The 25,010-nt window shown below is 38.4% G+C and overlaps 3 protein-coding genes across 3 annotated transcripts; 2 read left to right on the top strand and 1 right to left on the bottom strand.

The window, feature by feature from the left end:
- Positions 1-878: 878 nt before the first annotated feature.
- Positions 879-8,337, bottom strand: LOC142518758 (squalene synthase 2-like). The gene is made up of 14 exons (XM_075621574.1): positions 8,175-8,337; positions 7,703-7,905; positions 6,997-7,039; positions 5,560-5,649; positions 4,532-4,607; positions 4,030-4,099; positions 3,434-3,577; positions 3,244-3,348; positions 2,961-3,107; positions 2,681-2,756; positions 2,041-2,129; positions 1,530-1,621; positions 1,248-1,452; positions 879-1,158 (listed from the first exon to the last, which is right to left on the bottom strand). Exons 2-13 carry the CDS (start codon positions 7,895-7,897, stop codon positions 1,401-1,403), a joined length of 1,179 nt encoding a protein of 392 aa, XP_075477689.1. The 5' UTR covers positions 7,898-7,905; positions 8,175-8,337; the 3' UTR covers positions 879-1,158; positions 1,248-1,400.
- Positions 8,338-12,426: 4,089 nt separating this feature from the next.
- Positions 12,427-13,110, top strand: LOC142519823 (uncharacterized). The gene has a single exon (XM_075622846.1). The coding sequence runs from the start codon at positions 12,427-12,429 to the stop codon at positions 13,108-13,110; it is 684 nt and encodes a 227-aa protein (XP_075478961.1).
- Positions 13,111-14,447: 1,337 nt separating this feature from the next.
- LOC142519822 (uncharacterized) lies at positions 14,448-16,139 on the top strand. The gene has a single exon (XM_075622845.1). The coding sequence runs from the start codon at positions 14,448-14,450 to the stop codon at positions 16,137-16,139; it is 1,692 nt and encodes a 563-aa protein (XP_075478960.1).
- The last annotated feature ends 8,871 nt before the right edge of the window (positions 16,140-25,010 follow it).

Raw genomic sequence — 25,010 nt, 5'->3', positions numbered from 1 at the left:
TACAACAATTTATTAGTGAGGCATTGATTCACCATAATATGTATTTCGAGAAGTGAAGGAACGTTTTGATGTGTATTTCGAGCTATATTATATTATATTATTAAGGTTGAGGTGCTTGAAGTATCTAACTTTAGAATCATTTTATATTCTTTTATAAATAATATATATGTATCTTTTCAAATTACAAATTTTTTTATAAATATGAATTTTTATATAATCGCATTATATATAAAATAAAAAAATTATTACAAAAAACCATTGTCAAAGATAAATCTCAATATACTATCTAGATTTTCACAAAATGATAATTTAACATCAAAAGAATATAATATAAATATACATGCATTACGTACCAAAAGACACTAGTATTCTATCAAACTTGAGAATGTTATATTGACGAATTTTGGTGTCATGGTCTATCTTTTATTAAAAATTAAATTATAAATTTATTTTATTATTTAACATCTCATATTTAAAGAAAATATACTATAAACGTGAAGGTCATCCTTCAAAAGTTTAAGTAAGATTAACACGAAGTTAATGATAAAAAAAAAGTTATCAATTTTTACTGTTATTTTGATTATTTTAAGTCTAAAAGTAAATAAAATGATGTAATCCATGAATAAATTTTCAATTTCTAAATAACATAAAAATATTAAAATTATAATAACTAATATTAGTATATTGAAATCTAGTTTTCTATAAAGAGGCTGCATAGTCTGGCTTAAGCACATTAAAGCTTAAGTTAGATTAATCGTCTTTAGCAAGCTTTTCAGAAGATTATTTTCAGATTTTTCAAAATTTTAAAGCCTAAATTCATTGCATTTAACAATTCATTCAATCATTATCCTAAAAACTCACATAATAATACATGGACATGAAAATTGCTTGATATGACAAATACCAAACACTAATACTCACCATATGGATTTACAGCAAACATATTCAGCAGCTTTCTTGGCTTATGCAAACATACATACCAGAAAGCATTACACAGCACAAAACTTATGCGATTCGCTAAGTTATTCGAGTAAGATACAAATAATAGCAGGTACAATGGGTTCATCAATAGCACAAGTGATGAACTTCAAATAGCATCCTGGTCTTCAGGACAAAAAGATAAGTTTCTTTCTACAACCTACTTATAACAAGAGGTTCCTGCATTTTTTGAAGAGCGCGATGTGAATTGGAAACCATTTTCTAATGCAATGACTAAAAAGTACTATATCTAGGATGGAAACACTTACAGACGGTAGTAGCTTGAGTAGCAGATAAGTATGATACGAGAATGGCAATTATGATAAAGATGATAACAAACTGCAAGAAACAATCATAATTAGAAAATTATATGATGCGCAGACATCTGTTTCGACCGAAAGTGAAGAAAATGGAATTTGATGCTAACCGTAGCAGGTATTATATTGGGGCTTGCTCTGGATCACGTAAGATTTCCTGGTGCAAAAACAAGAAGCGTTGTTTGAAGTCAACAATAAAATTCTGGAACAAAAGAACTGAAAAAGCAAAACAACCTTTCGTTTATGGTTCCCGAGTCCATGCAAATCTTCAAGATCACTTCTAAGTTGTCTTTTGTCTTTCTAGCATTAGGATCAGTGTCATCAATCTAGAAATTTCAGAAAACAGCCCGTTTTTAATGTATGAAGGGAAAAGATAACGCAGGCAAAGGGAAAAAAAAAAACCAAAATTCAACAGCATTATTAAATAATTTTGAATTCAAGACTTTTATAGGATATCTGTTATGAGTACGCATTTACTAAACAAAATTTCCGAAGCGCAAAATGTGCATGAAAAGCTTATAGCATATGACAGATTGACCGTGAACATAAAAATCTGAACAGAACTTGGTAATGAAATTTTGATTGTTTCAAAACCTTCATCTACTCTATTTTATGCAGAAATATTTGTAGGTAAATTGATTGATGCCCGTTTAGAGCAACATTATGCTTGAACTCATGCAATGAAACTTGTTGCATACCTCCCTCCAATTGGGTATGTTATACTCGTATAGATGAAGTTTCATACCTTAAATTTTAGCATACGAGAGAAATCATAAAAGGCTCCATACACATCTGGCATGGCCTTAGTTCGGTCAATAACTTTGGCAGTAAGACCTAGGGCAAGACCAAGAAGAAAAAAAACATAGTATCTTTTGTTGGTTTAAAACAGAATTAACATGAAAACAGCACGTAATTTCAAGAAGTCAGGCAGAAATATAAAGTAAAGCTAAATACAACCCGAACTTTGCTCAAGTTATTTTGTCAGAATCAGCCACATTTTGATATGGCATAAATTCACATGTTGCACTTCAGTTATATTCTGTGTGGCTGGTTAATAATAATTTGTTCGAAAATTTAGGGAGCTTTTTAGCTTGTGAGCTCTTTTCAAGATTAAGAACATTGAAAAGAAAAATCAGAAGCAGCAAAGAGACCAATCATTAGTATAACAGCAGGCCAACACAAAGCACTTTCAGGTATAGATTGATGTAAATCTTTCATGACCCAATTATTGATTTTTCCACTTTGCCTATTATATATCACCCTCCGCTTCAGCAAATTCGGTTTCTCAATCTCACGAGTGCATTACGCAGACATGAAAGGAAACAAGAAATAAACACAAACCATGTTGTCGTGAAAAAAGATCTAATTGAGAGAACTTATCTTACCTCGTCTCATTTTCACAACACCTCTGAATACTTGAATGTTGTTGTAGCACAAAGCTAGAGTACCTATTGCCATTATCTGTGGATATTAACAAAGCCAAATCAAATGTACCTTCTGATTCTTTACAACAGAAATTTGAATGCAAGCCAGAACCACTCATGGATGTGGTGATGACATTAGCCATGCAAGTAATTCATAGGAAGTTATATTTTTTAATGTTCTAGACAACATAACCGTGGTTCAATTGAGAATATATTTAAAACGATGCAATAACATGTATACCTGTGGAATTGCACAAAATCGAAAGATTGCTGGATCCCGCAAAGCAGACATGTATTTCAGGCAGTCTTCGGCATGTGATAAAGCATTTGTGACCATGTCATTCAGGCACTGCACTGCCTTAACTGAATTGTCTTCATATTTCAAGTCCTGCAGGAAATCCCAACAGCAGATACTGGATTTTATTTTACTGAGTTACAACTAAATCCACAACTGTGAAACAACTTAACTTCTGAAAGGAAGTATAGTATTGAGATGAAGCCATGAAGCAAAGAAAAAAAAGTACCTCGAGTTTGTCAACATATTTATTCCAAATTTGGTGAGGCCAAAACATTCTTGATTTGGGAATCTCATTGATATCCTCCAGATAATCCCTGATAATATTTGTTTTCTATACTTACCGCAAAGAAACAAGGCAAGTATCATGAGTTTCAAATGGGAGAGAAAAAGTAAAACATTGATTTTGCTAACAGTACCTGAAGAAACAAACCCATCGAGTTCGAGAGAGCAGCTGAAGCAAGATCTTCTTTTCCCGACGCATGGAAAAGCTTTGACAATCCTAATCCGACAAGTCCAGCCACGTAGTGACAATATTCATTATAATCATCTACTGTTTCTACCTGGGAAGAGTAAAAATTTGTTATGAATGCAATTTGATACTTGCCGTTCCACGCATAGGACTCCACAATATTTTTTATTTCTTAATTCGTCAATGGCATATTAAAATGATTGACTTGGTTATAAACTAAGGAAAAACAAAAGGCAATAAGTAGATAATACTGTTGCTAAGAGATATAGAATCCATAAGCTGACATCTCTACGTTCCTGATGAATAATAGTTTTGAAAACAATGTCGATCACTTGAGCCAGCAAAGCTGATAAATGACATTCTAGATTCCATGACATCACCTTTTTCCTAATAGGTAACAGTTTTGAAAATGTTGTCGAGTTCAGAAGCAATCAAATATTATATTAGATTATTCTAGATTCTATTGAAGACTTAGCCAAACAACAAGTGACCCGAACTTCCAAACCATTAATACAACTACCACGAGTGAGAATAGCTAGCTACCTCCTTGCATATAAATTTTGTCATTCCTGCGCCCATTCTCATGGTAATATCCTCAATAGCCTCTTGATAACTGCAAAAGAGAACAAAACTTTTCATTCACATAGGGTTTCATTTTACACGTTGAACTAGTTGTGCCAAGCATCAGTAATCAGGAGTGTAACGTCACAGAAGAAATAAAGCATGATTTTATGAGGAGATTGTGGAATTGAAAAATATCTATCATCACCAGCAGAATTCAGATTAACTCCAATCTCTACATTCGGTCTCCTGGCTAATTTTAATTATTTTGCTTCCAGGTTCTCCCTCCACAATCTAATTGAAGTGTAATGCCTTACACAATCTCGTCCACTAGTAGAAATATTGTTCAGACAAAGCATATAGTATTGACATTAATCTAGTTCCCCAGCTCAATTCATCGAATACCAAATAAATTCTACACACATCTCAAGAAAACATAGATATACTACTACATGAGCAAATGATTGTCAGTACAAAGGTTTACCTGCTTCCAAGCTCCAGAAAAGCCGTCGACAGATGATGGAACTCATCCATGAGAACCTTGTAGTCCTTAGTCCCACCTGCAAGGACATGACAAGGATGGCTTAGAAATTTGCTGGATTCAGTGGAGTTTAGATAACAGATAAAATTTCATCAGGATGTCCCGCATGTTCGAAATAATGAAGGTGACAACAGCAGTCAGCGGAAATAGAAGTGTCTATCAAACAAATGAGACCCGACATCATTTAAATAGTAACCAACCCCTGCATGAGTAAGTTGAAAAAGGTGGGAATTAATATAATACTTTTTGACCTGTCTTATGCTTCGTACTACAATAGCAGCAGCTAGAAAGAATACTGCTTACTCCTGCCCCATTAATTTTGATCATCTCTTTTACTAGTTTGTCGTGACTAGGACACATGATGTTTGATAAATGATTCTATATGACTCATTTTTATGAAGATTATGATAAAAGACTGAACTATTGTAGTAATAAAGTGGGAGATTGGTACAAGAATGATGGTATCTCCTTCGATTTTAACGTAATGATAACAGAAAATAATATAAGGTAAACAACAGATATAGGTGTCCTGTTTACCAATCAAAGCAGGTAATGTGTCCCTAGAAAAAATCGGAGCCTACATTAGTTTACAGTGTCAAGTATTATGACTAAAATGCCACAGCAGGTGCTGTAACAACTATATTCAGACCACATGCTCATTCTTTTAACAGCGTTTGGTCTACTGTAAAAGGATGGTGGATGTCAGCATATCAAGTTTTTATTTCCTTCATGACATGCTCGGATGAGGATATATAACAGATGAATTGAGGGTCAGGGATTATAAAAAAGTTTGTCAAAGTGACCAACAAGAGGTGAAGCCTTGTCAGACCTAAACTATAGCATATTCATATGAATAACAAGGAGCGGATACCAACTAAAATGATTCCAACACTGTCCTTAAAAGAATGAAATGAGAGCTCTTAATAGAAATTATGTGAAGAAGATCAAATGGCAGAACCTTGAAAACTCACATGAAAAATGCCAATCACGCTCATATATGTGACGGTGAAAAGACATCAAAATCGGTACTTTAACCTCTGTTGCTATGCTTGTATCATCCTCTGTCATATCAATCAAAATAATCATTAAGATGGTTATTCGGAAATCTAAAAATTTAAAATGAAATATTTTATAATCAACACCAGATTATTAGTTCCTGGATTAATTTATTCCCAAGGGTAATGACTTCAAAGAGACTAATGGATGATTTTTTTTTCCTTTTTCATGTAAAGGTAACAGTTTTCTGCATTCTGAGAATCGAGGATTGGCTCCTTCTCAAGACAGGGTTAAGCCAATGTAAAATTAAGGAGACTCAAATGTCTGAAAATTGGACCATCTCAGGCTTACGTTCATGAAAAAGTTGTCCAGTGATGCGATGCAAAACTCCTTTTTGGCATATTGGAATCACCCAAGACCAAATAAGGCAGGTATCCAAATTGGCAGGATTTTGGGTGTTTTTTCTTTTCTGGTAAAATTTTGTTTAGGTTATAAGGGAGTGTTTACAGTCATTCAAAAAAATTATTATTGAATTCTGGCTTAAAATCACTTTTGTGTGTTTCTTAAACTTAGATTTTGCGTTAGCTTCTAATTAATTTAATTGAAGCCTAAAAGCTGTGGGATGGTGATTCTAGTAATTAGTTAGTAGTAAAATCAGTTGTTTATCAAATATTACCAACTTCTCATTTGTTTTCAAACACTACTCATTTGATTTTTTCACTTTTTCGTAATCTATAAATTTAATCACTTCTTTAAAATGATAATCTATTGCAAACACTCCATGAATAAGCTAAGAACAGTCAGAATTCCATTCTAATTTAATTTTAATGGACTGATAATTCTTTTCATTCCGATAATTATACTTTCTATTTTCAAAATATTTCCGGAAATTAATTATTGTAAATCCGTCTGTAAATATGGACATAGTTTCATTAACAAGGGGGAATTTGATGGAGGAATACAATTATTTTGAGTGTTTTACTATATTCTCAAGATTTTCATGTCTATTCTGTGTAAATTGGTGGGATTATCCTAATGTTTTACTATATTTCTGAGATTTTCCTAGCTATTCTGTGTGAATATACGAGTTAATCCATTTTATTTTACACTTTCGCTACATCTAGGCATCTAAAGATGTGAAAATTCATTAAATTAACGGAAGCACACACACGGTAGGTCAACAAGATTATAGGCATGGTACCTTAGTAAAATACCTTCATCCCTCAATCCTATCATCAGCTAGACAAATTTAAAAATTTAGTAATATGGAACCCTAAACCGGATTAATCACTTCCAGTATTGATATTCATGTAATTCCAGATAACGCTAATTTAAAATGTAATATCCGTGTCTGTTCTACCAGCTTAGAATGAAAACTGAAAAAAAAATGTGGTGCCAACAGGAAATCTTACCGACAGTATCAAGAGCTCGGAGAACCAAATAGAAGATGCATATCTGCAAAATTCCATATTATTTGCTTGATTAGCCAATTGACTTATAAAAATAACTAGTGAATAAAAACAAAATACGAAAAAATAAACAAAAACAAAATACCAACCCTTTCATTCTGATCACATTTCATTTAATCTAGTTATTACTTTTGTTACCAACTTGCTCCTTAGTGTTAGGAATCAAGAAACCAAATCTTTAGATGCTTCTACCTGGTATTAGCATCTCCTCATAGTTTAGTGACAGCCTATTATAGAAAAATCTTTTGCCAGGCTATACCACCCATGAGGGCAAGCTTTTGGAAAATGTTGTTTCTAACGAAGACATCACAAGTTAGCTTTAAAAATTGATGACTTAAATTTTGATTAAGTTGGTTTTGACGATAATTTTGAATCTTTATTACCCACAATCCCCCAAACATCAGTATCCACCTTAGATATTAATTTCATTCATATTTTTACGGGTCTCGGTTTGCATTATTGTTAGACGGGCTATTATAAAATCGAACTTTTGGAAAAATTGTTTTCAACGCATTCACGCAAATATAGAATGCTCCGACTAAAAACTTACGCAAAGCCTTCTCAACAAAAAAATCTACAAAGATATCAACAGCTGGCAAATCTCGTACCAAAATAACAACCCGGGAAAAGATAAATCAATTAAACTTACTGCATCACGAAGATCAGTATCGAGCTGCTGAATAACGAGAGCAAAACTTCTCGAAACTTTGTGAAGCATAGAGTAGCAAAATCCCCAGTGTGGCTCCGACGGGATCTGCTTCTCCGCATTCCTCGCCGCCAACTTCAGCTTCACCAACGGATATAAATCGTCTGGATGCTGCCAAATCGCAAGCAAACTCCCCATTTTTACGCCTGCTCACCAACAATTTAAAACCACAAAAAAAATCAAATTACAACCTCTCCACAAATCATAGAACAATCCAAAAAACTAATAACGATTGAACATCCTTCAATCCGATTCCAGATTTCAAAAACAGAAAATCCACGTTTCCAAAAAAGATTCCCAGTCATTTTGCACGAAACATGAACCGAATAAAACAGCATGGACTCGTAACAAGAAGATCTGAAGTTCCAAGCAAAATCATCAAGCAAAAATCACTCAAATAAAGTGCATTCCATACCTTCGACGGGATTGAAAGCGGTCTGTTCCGGTAAATGCGAATCTTCAGAGAATTTATGGTCACCGATTATCGAAAATAGGACGTAAAAATGAAACTATTAAAACTGCGAATTCACCGGTCCATAATATATTGATATAATCAATGGAAATAATGGAATAAAGTTGGCAAAGGGAGGAATAACACACACACCCCAAATGTCTACGTCACCACTTTCAAAAGACAAAAATAAATAAATAAATAAATTTGATTTATTGTAACATTCAAACTAAATAAATAATCATCTTTGGCTTTGATATTTTTTTTAATTTACATATGTTACGATTGAATTTCAAACTCGATTTATCTTAAACTTGGATCTTGATGTCTTGATTACAATCTATTTTTAAAAATTGTGCGTTTATTTTTTGACAAAAACTTGTGTGAAACGGTCTCACGGGTCGTATTTGTGAGACGGATCTCTTATTTGGGTCATCCATAAAAATTATTATTTTTTAGAGTATGTCTCTTGTGAGACGGTCTCACGAATCTTTATCTGTGAGACGGGTCAATCCTACCGATATTCACAATAAAAAGTAATACTCTTAGTATAAAAAGTAATAATTTTTCATGAATGACACAAATAAAAGATTTGTCTCACAAAATACAATCCGTAAGACCTACTTTTTATAATAAGGGTATTACTTTTTATTGTGAAAATCAGTAGGGTTGACCCGATCTCACGAAAAAAAATCTGTGAGACTGTTTCACAAGAGATCTACTTTTTTTTTTTTAAGTTTACATATGTTAGGATTGAATTTCAAACCTGAGAACTTATCTTAAACTTGGATCTCGATGGCTTAATTTCAATCTCTCTTTTAAAAATTGTGCATTTACTATTATTTGCGAACATAAAATTATATTGTATTTATTTAGGGAAAGAAAATTTAAAATTTATTCAATTCAAACGTGAACCAAACAAAAAAGCAGCACAACTCGCGTTCCCACAAATAATTCGATGCCTTATTTAGTTATCAATGCCGACAGACTTCATGTGCACGCGTGCTTCACATAGTGCCGAACTCATTTTTCTCCGTCATTTCCTTATCATCGTACAAGAGATTGAGTGTAAAATGGTCTCACAAATTGAAATGTTTTTAAGATGAATGATTGAAGCATGTTTTGTGTTTTTATATATCAAAATACTATTATCGAAGCATGTTATGTGTTTTTATATATCAAAATATTACATTTAAAGTGTTTGATAAAATGTTTCAATTAAAAACATTTTTAAACACTCAACAGTATATCTTTCAAATCAATTACCAAATTGTTTAATCGATTTCTACGAATGATTATTTTGAGAGTATTTCACTTTGTTTGATACCTAAAATCGATTTAATTCATCATTGTTCAATATTTCAAGAATCAAACTACTGTAGTTCAATGATTATCCATCGACCGATTCTATCATACAAAATTCAAAATCATAACTAAAATTAAATTAAATGATATGATAAATGCAGACATTTAAATGTAGTTTATATTTTTAAGGAGTATGTCTCTTGTAAGACGGTCTCACGAATTTTTATCTGTGAGACGGGTCAACCCTGCATATATTCACAATAAAAAGTAATACTCTTAGCATAAAAAGTAATAATTTTTCATGGATAACCCAAATAAAATATACGTCTTACAAAATACGACCTGTGAGACCGTCGCACACAAGTTTTTGTCATTTTTAAGAGACGTTAGATTCAAATTTGAATTTTTTAAAAATAAAAATTGAAAGACTTCACATTTAAATACATATTTATTTTCTATTTGTTTTTCAAATATTTAATGTGATAAGTAAATGCATTAATACTTATTAGTATTTTCTTTTATAACATATTATTTTGAATGAAACTTTATAAATATAGTAAAAACTTTATTTTATATATATCTAGATTTTATATAATATTATATACATATTGTTTATAAAAGTTAAACGTTTTTTTACTAACTAATTTTGGCATGGCGTTGAAGTTTTGTTATAATCCCAAAACACCATGTAACTCCATCTAATTATATATACTTGATGATGCCCCGGAATGTACCGGGTCAGGGCCCTAGGACTTCTCGGGCCATGGATCATATCCATGGTTAGTGCTCGGGCCAGGATGGATGCTCTCAGGACCGAAAGCATGACAAAATAGATTAATGTCTCGACCACCCGGGACACGATTTCCCCGAGATGTGGAATACCCGAGTTCTTCTGTAATTAACCTGAGAGGCATTCTGATCGGTCACCTCGATATGAGTGAAGTATTTAATGCCGTCGACAGACAGTGTGTATAGCCGACCTATCTCTGACACTAATGTAAGTGGACAATGAATCAAATAGACTGGAATGTGACAAGTGTGCGATTTGACATGTCAGAGCAATAGGGTATAATCAGCCGCCCTATTATAATTAATGCTCAAACACAAAGAATGAGGTCATTATTGCATCATCTACTATAAATATCAGGTTCTTTACTTGCATTTATTCTCTATTCAGATATTGAGTACAAACATTGAATACTCTCATTTATTGCTCATTTACTTCCACTCTCCACACCAATTTCACAGCCATCACTTGGCTACATTGGTTTTATTGCTCGAGTACCCTGCTGACTTAAGCATCAGTGTGGTCATGCCGGACACCCCTCCGGCGCCCATTCACGTGGTTACTTTCTTGTTCGCAGATCTCTCGGATCTCTCAGGGAGGAAGTTCAATCCAGACGCCCAACTCATATTTCCTTTTAATAACTTGATTGCAAATCCGGCTGAGTACCTGACCCGACTCATCCATTTCGCCTGGGTTGCATCATTGGCGCCGTCTGTGGGAAATTGTGAGTTCTAAGGCGTTGATATGGCTCCTACCAGAAGAACAGCAAATCAAGACACTTCCCGAGTTCAGGGAGAAAACAACACTCGTGTTTCTGGTGCAGGTGGTCCTCCCCCTAATGGTCCTCAGCCCACCATTCATTTAACTCCCGAGGAGTTAAACAAGATCATAACTGATGCGGTTAAGATGGCCACAGCAAAGAAGGCCACCACCCACCATTCTAGTCCTCCCGAGCACCAACGTGAGCAACCGCAAGAGGAAAAGAGAAGAGAAGAGGAGAGGGAATCAAGTGCGGGTTCTAAGTCCCCACTGTTGCGGAAAAATTGGAAGAATTGAGGAAAAAAGTAAAGGTACTGGAGGGGCAGGTTGGTTCCAAAAGCAGTTCTCAGGCAGTTAAAGGTTGTCCTTTTGATGATGCCATCGTCCGGGAACCGCTTCCCGGGAATTTCAAATCGTCCAAAGTCAAGTTGTACGACGGTAGTTCTGATCCTGAAGAACATCTCGCTAGGTTTGAAAACATTGCTATGCTGCACTGCTATGGAGACCAGATCAAGTGCAAAGTGTTTCTAACCACCCTGGTCAACTCAGCTCAGAGATGGTTTGAGGGGTTAGCTCCTCAGAGTATTCACTCCTTTAAAGATTTTCAGAAAGTGTTCTTGCATCAGTTTAGCAGTAGCAAGAAATATAAAAAGACTGCCTTCAGTTTATTCGAGGTGAAGCAGCGCCAAGACGAAACTCTCAGAGCTTATATCAAAAGGTTTAACCGGATAGCCTTAGATGTGCTTACTTGTGCGCCCGAAACAAAAACTACCGCTTTTACGCAAGGATTACTAGAAGGGGATTTCTTCCGCTTCCTTACCAAAAAACTGCCCGAGGATTTCGAAGATCTTTTGTCCCGGGCAGAAAAGTACATCAATATGGAAGAGGCTCAGCATCAGAAGAGAGAAGCATTAAAGAAAGCAAGGGGAGACCGGGTTGTCAGGCCTGAGGAAAGAAGTAACAAGAGGAATGGTTCCGGGCATTTTTCTCACGTTCCCCTGAGAAATGCCCGGGATAGGGAGGTTCAAGAATGCAAGCTCGGACGTAGCCCCACCTCCAAATCTTACAATCCAACCAGAGAAGATAGGATATTGCACTCTACATAAAGAATGCTCTCATAATACGAATGAATGCCGAACCCTAAGGAAGGGATTTAAAAAGCATTCTGAGCCGGAATCTCGCCCTACCCGGGATGAGCCCAGGTCACCGCCCTGGATATCGCGACGACCTGGACCAAGTGTTCTTTTCCTAAAAGATCGGTCAACATCCCAAGTGGAAGCAGGAGAACAGAAGGGAATTCTCGGGAAGAAAAGGGCAAACAAGTAGAACAGAAGGACCTTTCCCCTCGGCCGGGGAGTAATTAAAATGATTTCGGGAGGATCTACTGATGGTGATTCTAACCGAGCCAGGAAAGCAATGGGTAGAAGAGTGTGTTTAGAAGTTGATGGAAGGAGGCAGAATGAGCCGATTATTAGTTTTGGCCCAGAAGACCTCAGAGGAGTCAGCTTACCTCACAATGATAATCTGGTCATTCAGGCCCGGGTCGCTAATTATGATGTGTTGAGAGTTTTTGTGGATAATGGGAGTCCTGTTAATGTCATTTTCAAGGAAGCCTTGGTCCAGATGGATTTACATGAATATCCGCTGGAATCAGTTGAGACTGCTCTGTTCGGCTTTGCAGGCCATGCCGTATACCCTGAAGGGGAGATCGCTCTACCCCTAACACTTGGAAGTGGAAACTTGAGGAAGACAGTTATGACAGTTTTCACCGTAGTGGATGCCCCATCTTCGTATAACATAATCCTTATAAGGCCAGCTATGAACGAGATGAGAGCTGTAGCTTCCACCTATCACCAGAAGATCAAGTTCCCGATACGAGGACAAGTTGGAGAGGTTGAGGGAGATCAACCCTCCTCCCGGAAATGCTATGGTGAAACAGTTCGAGTAGACCAGAAGAGGGTGAGAAGGGAGGACAAAGGGAAGAAGGTGGCTCAAGAAGTGAGGGAGATAGAGGAGAAGGAAGTAAATTTTGTCGCGGAGGACGAGTAGGAAGTGGTTGAAGTAGAACCATGAAAAAGTATTCGGGTGGCCCGAGACCTTGAAGATTCCACCCGGATAAAACTCCTAGCCTGCTTAAGAACTAATATCTCTGTTTTTGCATGGTCTCAACAGGAACTTATGGGATATCACCCAAAGTAGCCGAGCACCAGTTAAACATCATCCCTGGATCCCGACCTGTAAAACAGAAGAAAAGGCATTTTGGGCCCGAAAAAGACAAAATCATAGAAGAACAAGAGAAGGAAATGCTGAAAGCCGGCCACATCAGGGAGGTCCAATTTCCCACATGGCTCTCTAATGTGGTCCTTGTTCCCAAAGCTACAGGGAAGTGGATGATGTGTGTGGATTTCCGGGATCTGAACAAAGCTTGCCCGAAAGATTGTTACCCACTTCCTCGAATCGATCAGTTGGTGGATTCAACTTCTGGCTTCGAGTTGTTAAGTTTCATGGATGCATATCAGGGATATCACCAAATCCCCATGGCCCTAGAAGATCAAGATAAGGCCAGCTTCATCACTTCTGGGGGCACCTTTTGCTATGTGGTCATGCCATTTGGATTGAAAAATGCCGGGGTCACATACCAGCGCTTAATGAATCAAGTCTTCCAGAAGCAGATAGGCAGGAATATCGAGGTATATGTAGATGATATCTTGATTAAAACTCGAAAAATGTCTTTTTTTATTGATGATTTGGCAGAAACCTTTGCCACATTGGAAAAATATGAAATAAAGCTCAACCCGGTCAAATGTGTGTTCAGGGTCAAGAGTGGGAAATTTTTGGGTTTCATGGTCACGGACCGAGGAATTGAAGTCAACCCAGAAAAGATAAAAGCTGTGATGGATATGCCCTCCCCTCAATCTGCTCGGGAAGTACAGAAATTGACCGGGAGGATTGCTGCTTTATTCCGATTCATTTCTCGATCTGCTCACCAGAGCTATCCTTTTTTTCAAGTCCTCAGAAAGGCCCAGAAATTTGGTTGGAATGAAGGGTGTGAACAGGCTTTCCGAGTCTTGAAGAAACACTTATCCGAGTTGCCTGTTCTGGTAAAGCCGAAGCCGGGGGAAAAGCTGTGGGTTTATTTGTCTGCCACTGAACATGCTGTTAGTTCTGTTCTCATCAAAGAAGAAGGGACAGATCAGAGGCCCGTGTACTATGTTAGTCATGCCCTCCGAGGAGCATAGTTAAAGTATAATGAAGTGGAAAAAATAGCTCTAGCCCTGGTGGTGACTGCTCGAAAATTAAGGCCATACTTTTTGTCTCATCCAATAGTGGTCCTCACCAATTCTCCGCTTGGAAGAATAATGACACATGCGGAAGTCTCAGGAAGGATGGTCAAATGGACAATAGAGCTGGGAGAGTACGACATTGAATATCAACCCCGGGCCGCTATCAAAGCCCAGGCTCTGACAGATTTCTTGATAGAGATGGTCCAGCCGGCAGAAGAAGAAGTATGGAGAGTCTTTGTTGATGGTACTTCAAATCTGTCCGGATGCGGAGTTGGAGTGGTCGTAGTCACCCCATCCGGAGAGAAGATAAAATTGGCCCTGAGAATTGATTCCCGGGTTACAAATAATGAGGCTGAGTATGAAGCTGTTCTGTCAGGATTGCAGGCCGCCCAGGAGGTTGGGGCCTCTCGAGTGATTATTTATTATGATTCTCAATTGGTGGCACAACAAATTAAGGGTGCTTACGAGGCCAGATATGAAAAAATGCTCAAGTACCTGAAACTCATCACAGCCCGGGCTGCCACTTTTACCGACTGGAGCATTGAACAAATCCCCCGGGAAGAAAATGGAGAAGCTGATAGTCTGGCCAAGTTGGCCACCTCTATGTCCGAGGTAAGCACCCGGGAAATCATGTGTTTCACCCGGTTGGTGCTATCTGTTGATGAAGCATCGCCTACTCAAATGACTTCATGGATGACTCCCCTGATTGAATACATAGTCCAAGCCAAGCTTCCAAGTGATCGGGCTCAAGCTTTAAAGATAAAGAAACAAGCATCCAGGTTCACTCTCTTGAGCAATATTCTTTACAGGCGGTCATATCAGGGTCCTCTACTTAAATGTGTTTCAGAAAGTGAAGTAGAATATATCCTCCGGGAAATTCATGAAGGATGCTGCGGAGAACACCTAGGAGGGATGGCCTTATCTCGGAAAGCCATATTAGCAGGATTTTGGTGGCCCCGGATAAATCAAGATGCTGCCCAACTTGTCCAAAAATGTCAGGGTTGCCAACACCATTCTAATTTTCACCATCGCCCGACTGCAAGTATGCAACCAATCTCCGCCTCATGCCCTTTTGACCAGTGGGGTTTGGATATAGTAGGCCCTTTCCCCATAGCCCGAGCACAGAAAAGGTTCCTTCTGGTGGCTGTTGATTATTTCTCCAAGTGGGTAGAGGCCGAGCCATTAGCCAGGATTACCGAGGATGAAGTCATGAAATTTCTTTGGAAAAGCATTGTTTGCAGGTATGGCATCCCTAGGAAACTAATTTCAGATAATGGAAGACAATTCCAGGGAAAGAAGATCACCTCCCGGTGTCGTGAAATGAAAATTATTCAATCCTTCACCTCAGTAGCTTACCCTCATGCTAATGGCCAGACGGAAGTAACTAACAGGATCATCGTGCAAGCATTGAAAGTCCGGCTCCATGGGAAAGGAAAAAATTGGGTGGAGGAATTACCGAGTGTCTTATGGGCATACCGAACTACGCCTCGATCATCTACTCGGGAAACACCATACAGCCTTGTCTATGGTTCAGAAGCAGTCCTGCTGGTGGAGATTGGGCAATCTTCTACTCGGGTAGAATCTTACCCGAGCAACAATGATCAGTCCCGGGCCATTGAACTTGATCTGGTTGAAGAAAGGAGAGACAAAGCTACCATTCGAATGGAAGCTTATCGCAACCGGGTAATGAAATCTTATAATAAGCATGTTCGGGTACGAGACTTTCAAATAAGAGATTTGGTCATGAAAAAGGTTAAACCAATGGGCGATGTAGGGAAATTGGAAGCAAAATAGGAAGGACCTTTCAAAATAATTCGGAGAGTCAGTTCGAGCGCAGCTTATTATCTTGAAGATTCCCTGGGACAAACTCTTAAAAGGCCATGGAATGCTTTTCATTTAAAGAAATATTTTGTGTAGAAAAGTACTTGTATCTATTCTCTCTGCATCCAATAAAAAGATTGTTCGAGAACATGTTCAAATATCTACAAAGCACAGGGACCCGTAGCCTGGCCCGGCGGACTCGTACCCCGGTTATATCTCAAAGCCCAAGGACCCGTATCCTGGCCCAGGGATCCATACCCTGGTCATCTGGAAAGCCCAGGGACCCGTACCCTGGCCCTGCGGATTCATACCCCGGTTATATCTCAAAGCCCAGGGACCCGTATCATGGCCCAGGGATCCATACCCTGGTCATTTGCAAAGCCCAGGGACCCGTACCCTGGTCCGGCGAACCCGTACCCCGGTTATATCTCAAAGCCCAGGGACCCGTACCCTGGCCCAGGGATCCGTACCCTGGTCATCTGCAAAGCCCAGGGATCCGTACTCTGGCCCTGGTGGACCCGTACCCCGGTTATATCTCAAAGCCCAGGGATCCGTACCCTGGTCATCTGCAAAGCCCAGTGACCCGTACCCTAGCCCAGTGACCCATACCCTAGTCCAGTAACCTACATCCTGATTGCCCATCAAGGTTAATTTCGTATCGAGCCCTCAGGAATTTGCTTTAAATATATATATATATATATATATATATATATTGATTAATAATCGATGAAATTCAAGTCAGTTAATACGGAGTTCAAGATAATTTACAATTCTAGAAATATTGGGAAGCAATTATCAAATGCAAGAAAAGATCTCATTTAGAGAGAAGATATTTACAAGACGCCCGGAAACCCGGGAATAATAAAAAAAATCTTAGTCTACTCGGGGATCTTGCTCTTTGTTCTGCTCCTCCTCCTCATCTGGGAGAGAGGCGGCTGCCTTCTCCAAATCTGGAAAGTCTTCCCGGTTGGCTGAAACTAAGCCTGCCTCCTCGAATTGCTCCAGACACTTGTTAAAGCCCTGTTCAAAGTAGGGGAAGTCTTTATCAGCAAACATCTTTTTGAACTCCGGAGACTTCAAAAAATGGGCTATTTGCTCCTCCTGAGCAGTCTTGATAAGATCCACAGCAGCCTGGAGGTCTTCGGCCCGGACGCGGGAGGACTCTGCCTCTGCCCTTGCTGCTTTCGCCTCTGCTCGAGCCTCAGCAAGCTCCACCCGGACCAGATCCATTTGCTGCTTCCAGACTGTCCTCTCCCGAGCCAAGACATGCTCATGAAGCTCATTCAAATGACCCACCTCCTCTTGGAGTTTAGCATGCATCTCCCGATCCGAGGTAGCCTGAGCATTCGCCCCCTTAGCCATTTGAGCCACTCGCTCGTAGGAATGTATGAGCATCTGCAAGTCCTGAAAACATAAAAAGGTCAGAAAAGGCAGTGTAAAAGAATGCAATTTTATGGACTTACAGAGTAGGTCTGAGACACTCCTTCGTAAAGCAGCATATTGGGATGAATTCCCTGAAGGTGTACCACCTCGTCAGGGTGCAAAAGGCCTCGAATCATTTTAACCAGATCCGAGCTGATATCCTCCCCAAAGATATTGGGGACAACCCAGGGCCTTCCCCCGGAGGGACCGGCAGAAGAACCAGTCATAGGAGGAGACCGGGCAATCTCCTCAATTTCATCCTCTACCACCACCGCTTCCGCGATCGACTCTTGGGTGGCTTTCCTCTTTCGCCGATTTAGAGGAGCCGAGTTTTCTTCCGTAGCAGGGACAATGGATTCTTCCTGGGGAAGGGCGGTTTCCTCATGGACCTCATCCTCTGCCTCAACTCGGCGCTCTTCGATTTCCCGGGCCTCAGCCGCCGCCCGGGCCTGACGTTCTTCCTCCTCTTGAATTTCCCGGGCCCTCTTCTCAGCCCGGATCTTTTTCTGCTCAGCTTTTTCTCCTAGAAGCAGCCTCCTGAAAGCTTGCCCTGATCATATCTTCTTTCGGCTGCATCAAAAATTGACATTAGAATTAAAAAGCATACAAGAGATGAGTAGGCCAAGGAAAATAATTTACCAGCCTGTGACCTGGGTTGACCAAATTCGTCAATAACCCGATCCACTGGGTCCCTTAGGATGGGACCCGATCCCGTAATGAACCAGATTGCCCCCCCCCCCCCCCCCCCGATCAGCACCGAGGACAGGTAGGATTGTTTCTCCAAAGCATCCCAGGCGTGGGTAAAAGGAGAAAGAAGCTTGAAGTCTCGAGGGAGCTCAGGTTGTGTAGGCAGAGAAGATAGGAAACCCAAGGCACATGATGGGAGAGTCGGAAATTGAAGAAAGAAAAATTTTGTTTTCCACCCTTTCAAAGAGGGAGGGATGTCGGTTAAGAACAGATAATGCATCCGGGCCATGAAAGAAAAGACTCCCGTCGTTGAATCGGCAAGAATAAAAATAGTGGAAACAGGGGAATTGATCAAAAGGGATTTCATGCGGAACAAAACAAAAGTAGCCGCCATTATCCTAAAAGCATTAGGGTGGAGGTGATTAATGGGAAGACCGAAAAATCGAGTAATACTTTAGAAGAAATGGTGAATCGGGAAACGAAGCCCATTCTTAAGCTGTTCTAGAAAGAAAGTATGGTAGCCGGGAGGAGGGGTGTTGGGGTGATCATTCGGCCCGGGAATTTTGATCTTGTAATCAGAAGGGATGGATCCTAAAGATCTCAACTCCTCTACACTGCCCGGGCGAAGGGTAGACGTCACGGTAGAGAACCACAAGGGCCCTGCTACCTGATCTTTCCCTTGCCCTGTGTGCCAGAAGGTCGAGAGGAAGAAGCCTTAGTAAAATTTTTGAAAATGGGTCGGGAGGACGCAGTAGAAATACCTATTGGGATGTGAATGGAGGTTTCAGAAGGGGTCGGGGGGTTATCCTCCGATCGCCCCCTGACATTTTTACCGGAGATGGAGGAGGTGAAGTTCGACATGAAGTAAAGGATAAACGTGAAAAGGGAGAAGAGACTTACTAGGAAAAAACGAAGATGAGATGGCCCGTAGTCAACAAACAGAAAAGGTTGACGGAGTAAGATCTACGTAACGGAAAAACTCGAGAGAGGAATTTGGCAGAGCTTCACTATAAGTTGAATTTGCAAATGATTTTTGGGAAAACCGGTCATCTACTATATATAAAGGAAGAAAGTGATATACACCGTTGATCTAAAGCGAATCGAACGGACCAGATCAGCCTCGGGAGTTGAGCGGCATAATTAGGCGGGATACTTGAAAAGACGTGTGCGCAAATCGAGGAGTCGTGATCATTTATCTGCTCGGAAGATGGACAGTTCCTGACAGCTTGTCAGAAAGGGACGCATCATTCTGACATCGCATTAAGTGCTCGGGGAAACCAAACGACAAAATACTATAAGCCCGGGTGGCACGAGGCCACGGCATATTATTTTTAAGCCCGGGTGGCACGAGGCCCCGTCATTTTATTTTTAAGCCCGGGTGGCACGAGGCCCCGGCATATTATTTTTAAGCCTTGGTGGTACGAGAACCCGGCATTCAATTTCACACTAGGGATATTATCGTTCATCGCTTATCCATTCTTAATTTATACCGATTTGTTTGCAGACGATATAAAGAAACACAAGATACGATAATTAAAAATTTATTAAGGAAATGGTCGATGTCGTATTACAGCTATTCTGGAAGCAACATTATCTTGCCATTCAGTTATCCAGTCAGTCAATTCTTGAAGGTGAAGATTGATGAAGGACTCGGCTGTTGAAATCTTGTTCAGATGATGCCATTCCTTCCATAGCATGGCATGCAACAGAGTTTGGTCGGTGGCCAGATCTGCGGTTCGAGCTACTTCAAGCTCCCGCCTATACTTCCTCGCCACTGCTCTTTGTGCACGAGTAAGAGCCAAGCCATTTTGGTGCGCGTTATTAATATCTTGGATCTTGTACCAAGTAGACATAACCTTCACCCCGATATACTTTTCAACCGTCCTTTTCATGTTTTCCACATAAGGACGCAGCCCGACCGATATTTGACTGTGTGCACCAATGGAAGAGACCGTGCTGCTGCAGGCACTGGAATCACTTGAGCTCGACATATTAAACTGATATATGTCATTCGCGTCATCTTATTTATAGACAAGCGGTATTTAATATTGGAGAAGTTGGAGAGGCTCACGGCAGTCGAAACGCCTTCCCATTTATTCAGAAGGAAAGTTAATCACAACCGTTGAATGAATACATGAATGATCAGGATGAATCTTGGAAATAGAGCTGAGTAGACGAAAAGACGTGCACAAATATCGATGTGTTGTAATTATCAGGTTCTCGAAATATGAAACGATTTCCGATGATGTAAATATTAAGAGCATGCATCGTAATGACCCCCGTGGGCTGCCCGAGAACACTAACCGACGAAACATATTAGCACGGGAAAAACAAGGCCCCGGCACCATATTCTTATCCCGGGCGGTGAGAGAGCCCGGTAATCTATTTTAAACCGAGATATGTGAGGTCCCGGCATTTCGGTTTGTCGATTATCCATTATTTATCTTCGATTAAGATCGTTCAGTTTTATCAGATATTCTATACATGATATATGTATTAATTGATGACAATCCAAGATGTTAGGAAATAACAGAAATGTAAAACAAAAATAACTTTTATTTATTTGACGAAATTCTTGCGGACTACATCATAATATTCCTCCTCTACGAAAGCCATCCACAGGGTCATCCAGCCCTTTATTTCTCCGGAGGACGTCTTGAGGAAGCTCTCGGAGTTGGCAATGTCCGTCAGAATCTTCTTTTCCTTGTAGAGCATCAGCTCGTAGACATAATCATCCTCGAAGAGATCCGCTGTCTCGGAAACGTGCAGGCGTTCCCGGCATTTCTTCAGCTTTACCACCAGTCTAGAAGCATTAGCTTCCCCAGTCTCGTAGAGAAACTTCAATCTCTGAAGCTTTTCCCAGTAATGGATAATTTTATGGAAGACTTCATCTTCTATAGCAGCCTTTCGAGTTTCCAAGGCAGACTTCTTGAAAGCTACAGCCATATCCGGAGACTTTGAGTCGCTTGCACCTGCCATGGTATTCCTTGAATAATAAGTTTGCTGATATCGTTGAACAAAAGGTGGGAACTATATATAGGCGAGGGAAGCTAATCCACACCATTGATTCACAATGAATTAAACGGCTCAAGATTTACATAGGAAATTGCGCAAAGATATTTGAAAAGACAGGTTCAGGAATCAATGCGTTATAATGATTTATTGGGAAACGAAGAGTCTCTGACAAATCTTATGGCATACGTCAGCAATACCCACGTGTCAACACGCTACAATTACCCCGAAAAAGACCAAGTGGCAAGGCGATTTTCCTGAACGGGCACACAAGACTAATCGGGACAGCGAGTATGACTCTAGCCCGACTAATTAAGACGGGAATGATGATGCCCCGGAATGTACCGGGTCAGGGCCCTAGGACTTACCGGGTCATGGATCATATCCATGGTTAGTGCCAGGGCCATGATGGATGCTCTCAGGACGAAAGCATGACAAAATAGATTAATGTCTCGACCACCCGGGACACGATTTTCTCGAGATGTGGAATACCCGAGTTCTTCTGTAATTAACCTGAGAGGCATTATGCTCGGTCACCTCGATATGAGTGAAGTATTTAATGCAGTCGATAGACAGTGTGTATAGCCGACCTATCTCTGACACTAATGCAAGTGGACAATGAATCAAATAGACTAGATGTGACAAGTGTGCGATTTGACATGTCGGAGCAATAGGGTATAATCAGCCGTCCTATTATAATTAATGCTCAAACACAAAGAACGAGGTCATTATTGCATCTTCTACTATAAATATCAGGTTCTTTACTTGCATTTATTCTCTATTCAGATATTGAGTACAAACATTGAATACTCTCATTTATTGCTCATTTACTTCCACTCTCCACACCAATTTCACAGCCATCACTTGGCTACATTGATTTTATTGCTCGAGTACCCTGCTGACTTAAGCATCGGAGTGGTCACGCCGGACACCCCTCCGGCGCCCATTCACGTGGTTACTTTCTTGTTCGCAGATCTCTCGGATCTCTCAGGGAATAAGTTCAATCCAGACGCCCAACTCATATTTCCTTTTAATAACTTAATTGCAAATTCGGCTGAGTACCTGACCCGACTCATCCATTTCGTCCGGGTTGCATCAATACTTTTTTTTTTACATTTAATATTCTATCATGTCATTTCAATTTAAAAATTAATAACTTTAGTTTTAAATTTTTAAAAAATTACTTCATTCTCTAATTTTTATACGAACCACACTCATCATGTGTACCATGAGAAGTTATATATATTACGTGTGTGTGAAATCACAGTGTGTAATTATAATTTTAACTAATTTTTTTAAAACAATACGACGTAGATTCAATGAATATTGTCGATGGCTTATAGCTCTTCTTGCATAAAAATATTGAGTTGGAAACGAAATTTCAAGTCTAAAACTCAACTGTAACAATCATATGAAATCTCAAGTTTAAAACTCAATTATAACAATCATCTTTCCCGTCTAAAAATTATTATTATTCAAGACATCCCAAGCTATATAGTGCCAAAGGAGATATTTCCTCATCATTTTCAAATATGTTATTGAGTTTGAAAATCTGCCTGGTCACGGTGAACTTGGTTTGTAATTTGGATGAGTTTGGTGGTTATTGTTTCTATTTTTTTTTTTTTTTGTGCTTATTTCGTGTAATTTATGTTTTTTTTGCAAATGTTATTTTTAAAAAAATGAATAGAGATTTTATCCAATTTTTTATTTAAATAATATAATTTTTATTATTCTTGTAAGCATGTATTTGTGTTTAAAATAAAATATATATTTTTTTCGACGAGTTTCTTTGTTTTTTTCCCCCTCGTAGAATCATTGCAAATTTTTACGAATTTTGTAGGACCGAGCGTTTGTCGTTTTACCAAAACCTATGGTTAGTGGTAATTGTGCAACTCAAATCTTTTAAACCGCACAGCAGCTCAAGCACCACGGTTCGATCGCTCTACCAAATAGGAACAATTATTGCAGCTAACAACTTTTTTTTAAGTAAATTGTCTCGATTTATACACAAATGGTGCTTGATTATTTTGTGCTAATTGGGTCAATTGCAATCTAATTGTTATATTTCACTTCAAATCGAGTTGTTCCATCCTGATTGGGAAATGCTAGCTGACTAAATTGGACTTGAAAGTATTTCTTTGCTTGCTTTCAAATTCCCCCACCAATAATTTTATTTGTACTAGCTAGACTCATATTTAGTGCCCGAAAAAATTGTTTTTTGTGGACGATAATTTTTGAGTTAAGTTGATTTTTTTATATAAATGTATGAACGATTATATTGAAAATATTTGTGATTATTTTTGTAATTTGTCAGCTAGGAGCGCGAATGCGCGATTGTGAGTTTCCGCATTATAAAAAAATAAATAAATTGAGTCAATCATCGAACAAATAATTTTAGCAGTATCAAGTGGAATATTTCACCCTACATGTGAGGGCAGTGCCCCCATGTGTAGATCCATGATCTAGATTTAGCCATAAATATATGGGGTCCATTATTTTTTTAAAAATCACAAATGTGGCTAAATCTAGACCATGTGGCTAAATCTAGACCATAGGATCGAACGAACCGTATCAAGTTATGTACCAGTTTTAGATTTGAAAATTTTTTGCATTTGAGAAAGACTGTTGATATTGTCAAAAATGGGCTGCATATTTTGTTCCTAGTCAATGCATTTGATTACACCATACATACCTTTAGTCAACATCACATTATACCATATGAGTATGTCTCTTGTGAGACGATCTCACGGATCTTATTTGTGAGACGAGTCAACCATAAATAAAAATTAATACTTTTAACATAACAAGTAATATTTTTTCATGAATTACCCAAATAAGAATATGTCTCACAAAATACGACCAATGAGACCGTCTCACATAAGTTTTTGTCATACACGAGAGACCTCAAACTAGTTGATTTTGAGTGATGATGAAGATTTTTTAATCTTTATTTTACATTAAATACTTCTATTATTTTTAATTTTGATCTCATATTTTACAATAATAAAATTGATAATCATTTAAAATAACCAGTATGTTAGGATTGTTTGAGGTTTCTTGGTAGGCGTTTCATGATTGAATTAACAAATGATGAATTTATTATCGATTAAAACAATCAGTCGAATAACTTTGTATTGATAGTGTGAAAACAACTCAAACTGATGCTGTGAATTTTTAGGTCAAATTGATAAACATATCATGAAACTTAGATAATCAATAAATAAATATATTATTAATAATCTTTTTTTGTAAATTCTTACTCTTAATATAATCTCTTTAATGTTTTTTTAAAAAATTACTTATTATCATAAGATATTGTACATACAAACTATTTTATACACGCACAATTCTATATTAAATTTTTCTCATAAAAACAATAGATATAATATTCATCATTTTATCGAAAATTATATATGATAATAATGATATAACTCAAACATTTTAAATTATACACTGATATAAGTGTCATATTCTGACAGCTCTTTAGATTTAGACAAGAGTCGTAATTGTTTGAAAATCACAATAATCAAGTACATGATTTTGAATATGAGTTAAATTATAATTAAGATGTAGATTCTAAAGTGTTATAAAAATTATAACTTGTGGTTAACATAACACCATATCTCGATAGCTCTTATGCATATAACAATTATCGACAATTAGTTCAGAAAAAATATAATTCCGATCAATATTTTTATTTATTTGAGATTTTGATCATCAATA

The sequence above is a fragment of the Primulina tabacum genome, chromosome 11 (genome assembly GCF_025594145.1).
Source record: "Primulina tabacum isolate GXHZ01 chromosome 11, ASM2559414v2, whole genome shotgun sequence".
Taxonomy (NCBI): domain Eukaryota; kingdom Viridiplantae; phylum Streptophyta; class Magnoliopsida; order Lamiales; family Gesneriaceae; genus Primulina; species Primulina tabacum.
This window is presented reverse-complemented; position numbering and strand designations above follow the sequence as displayed.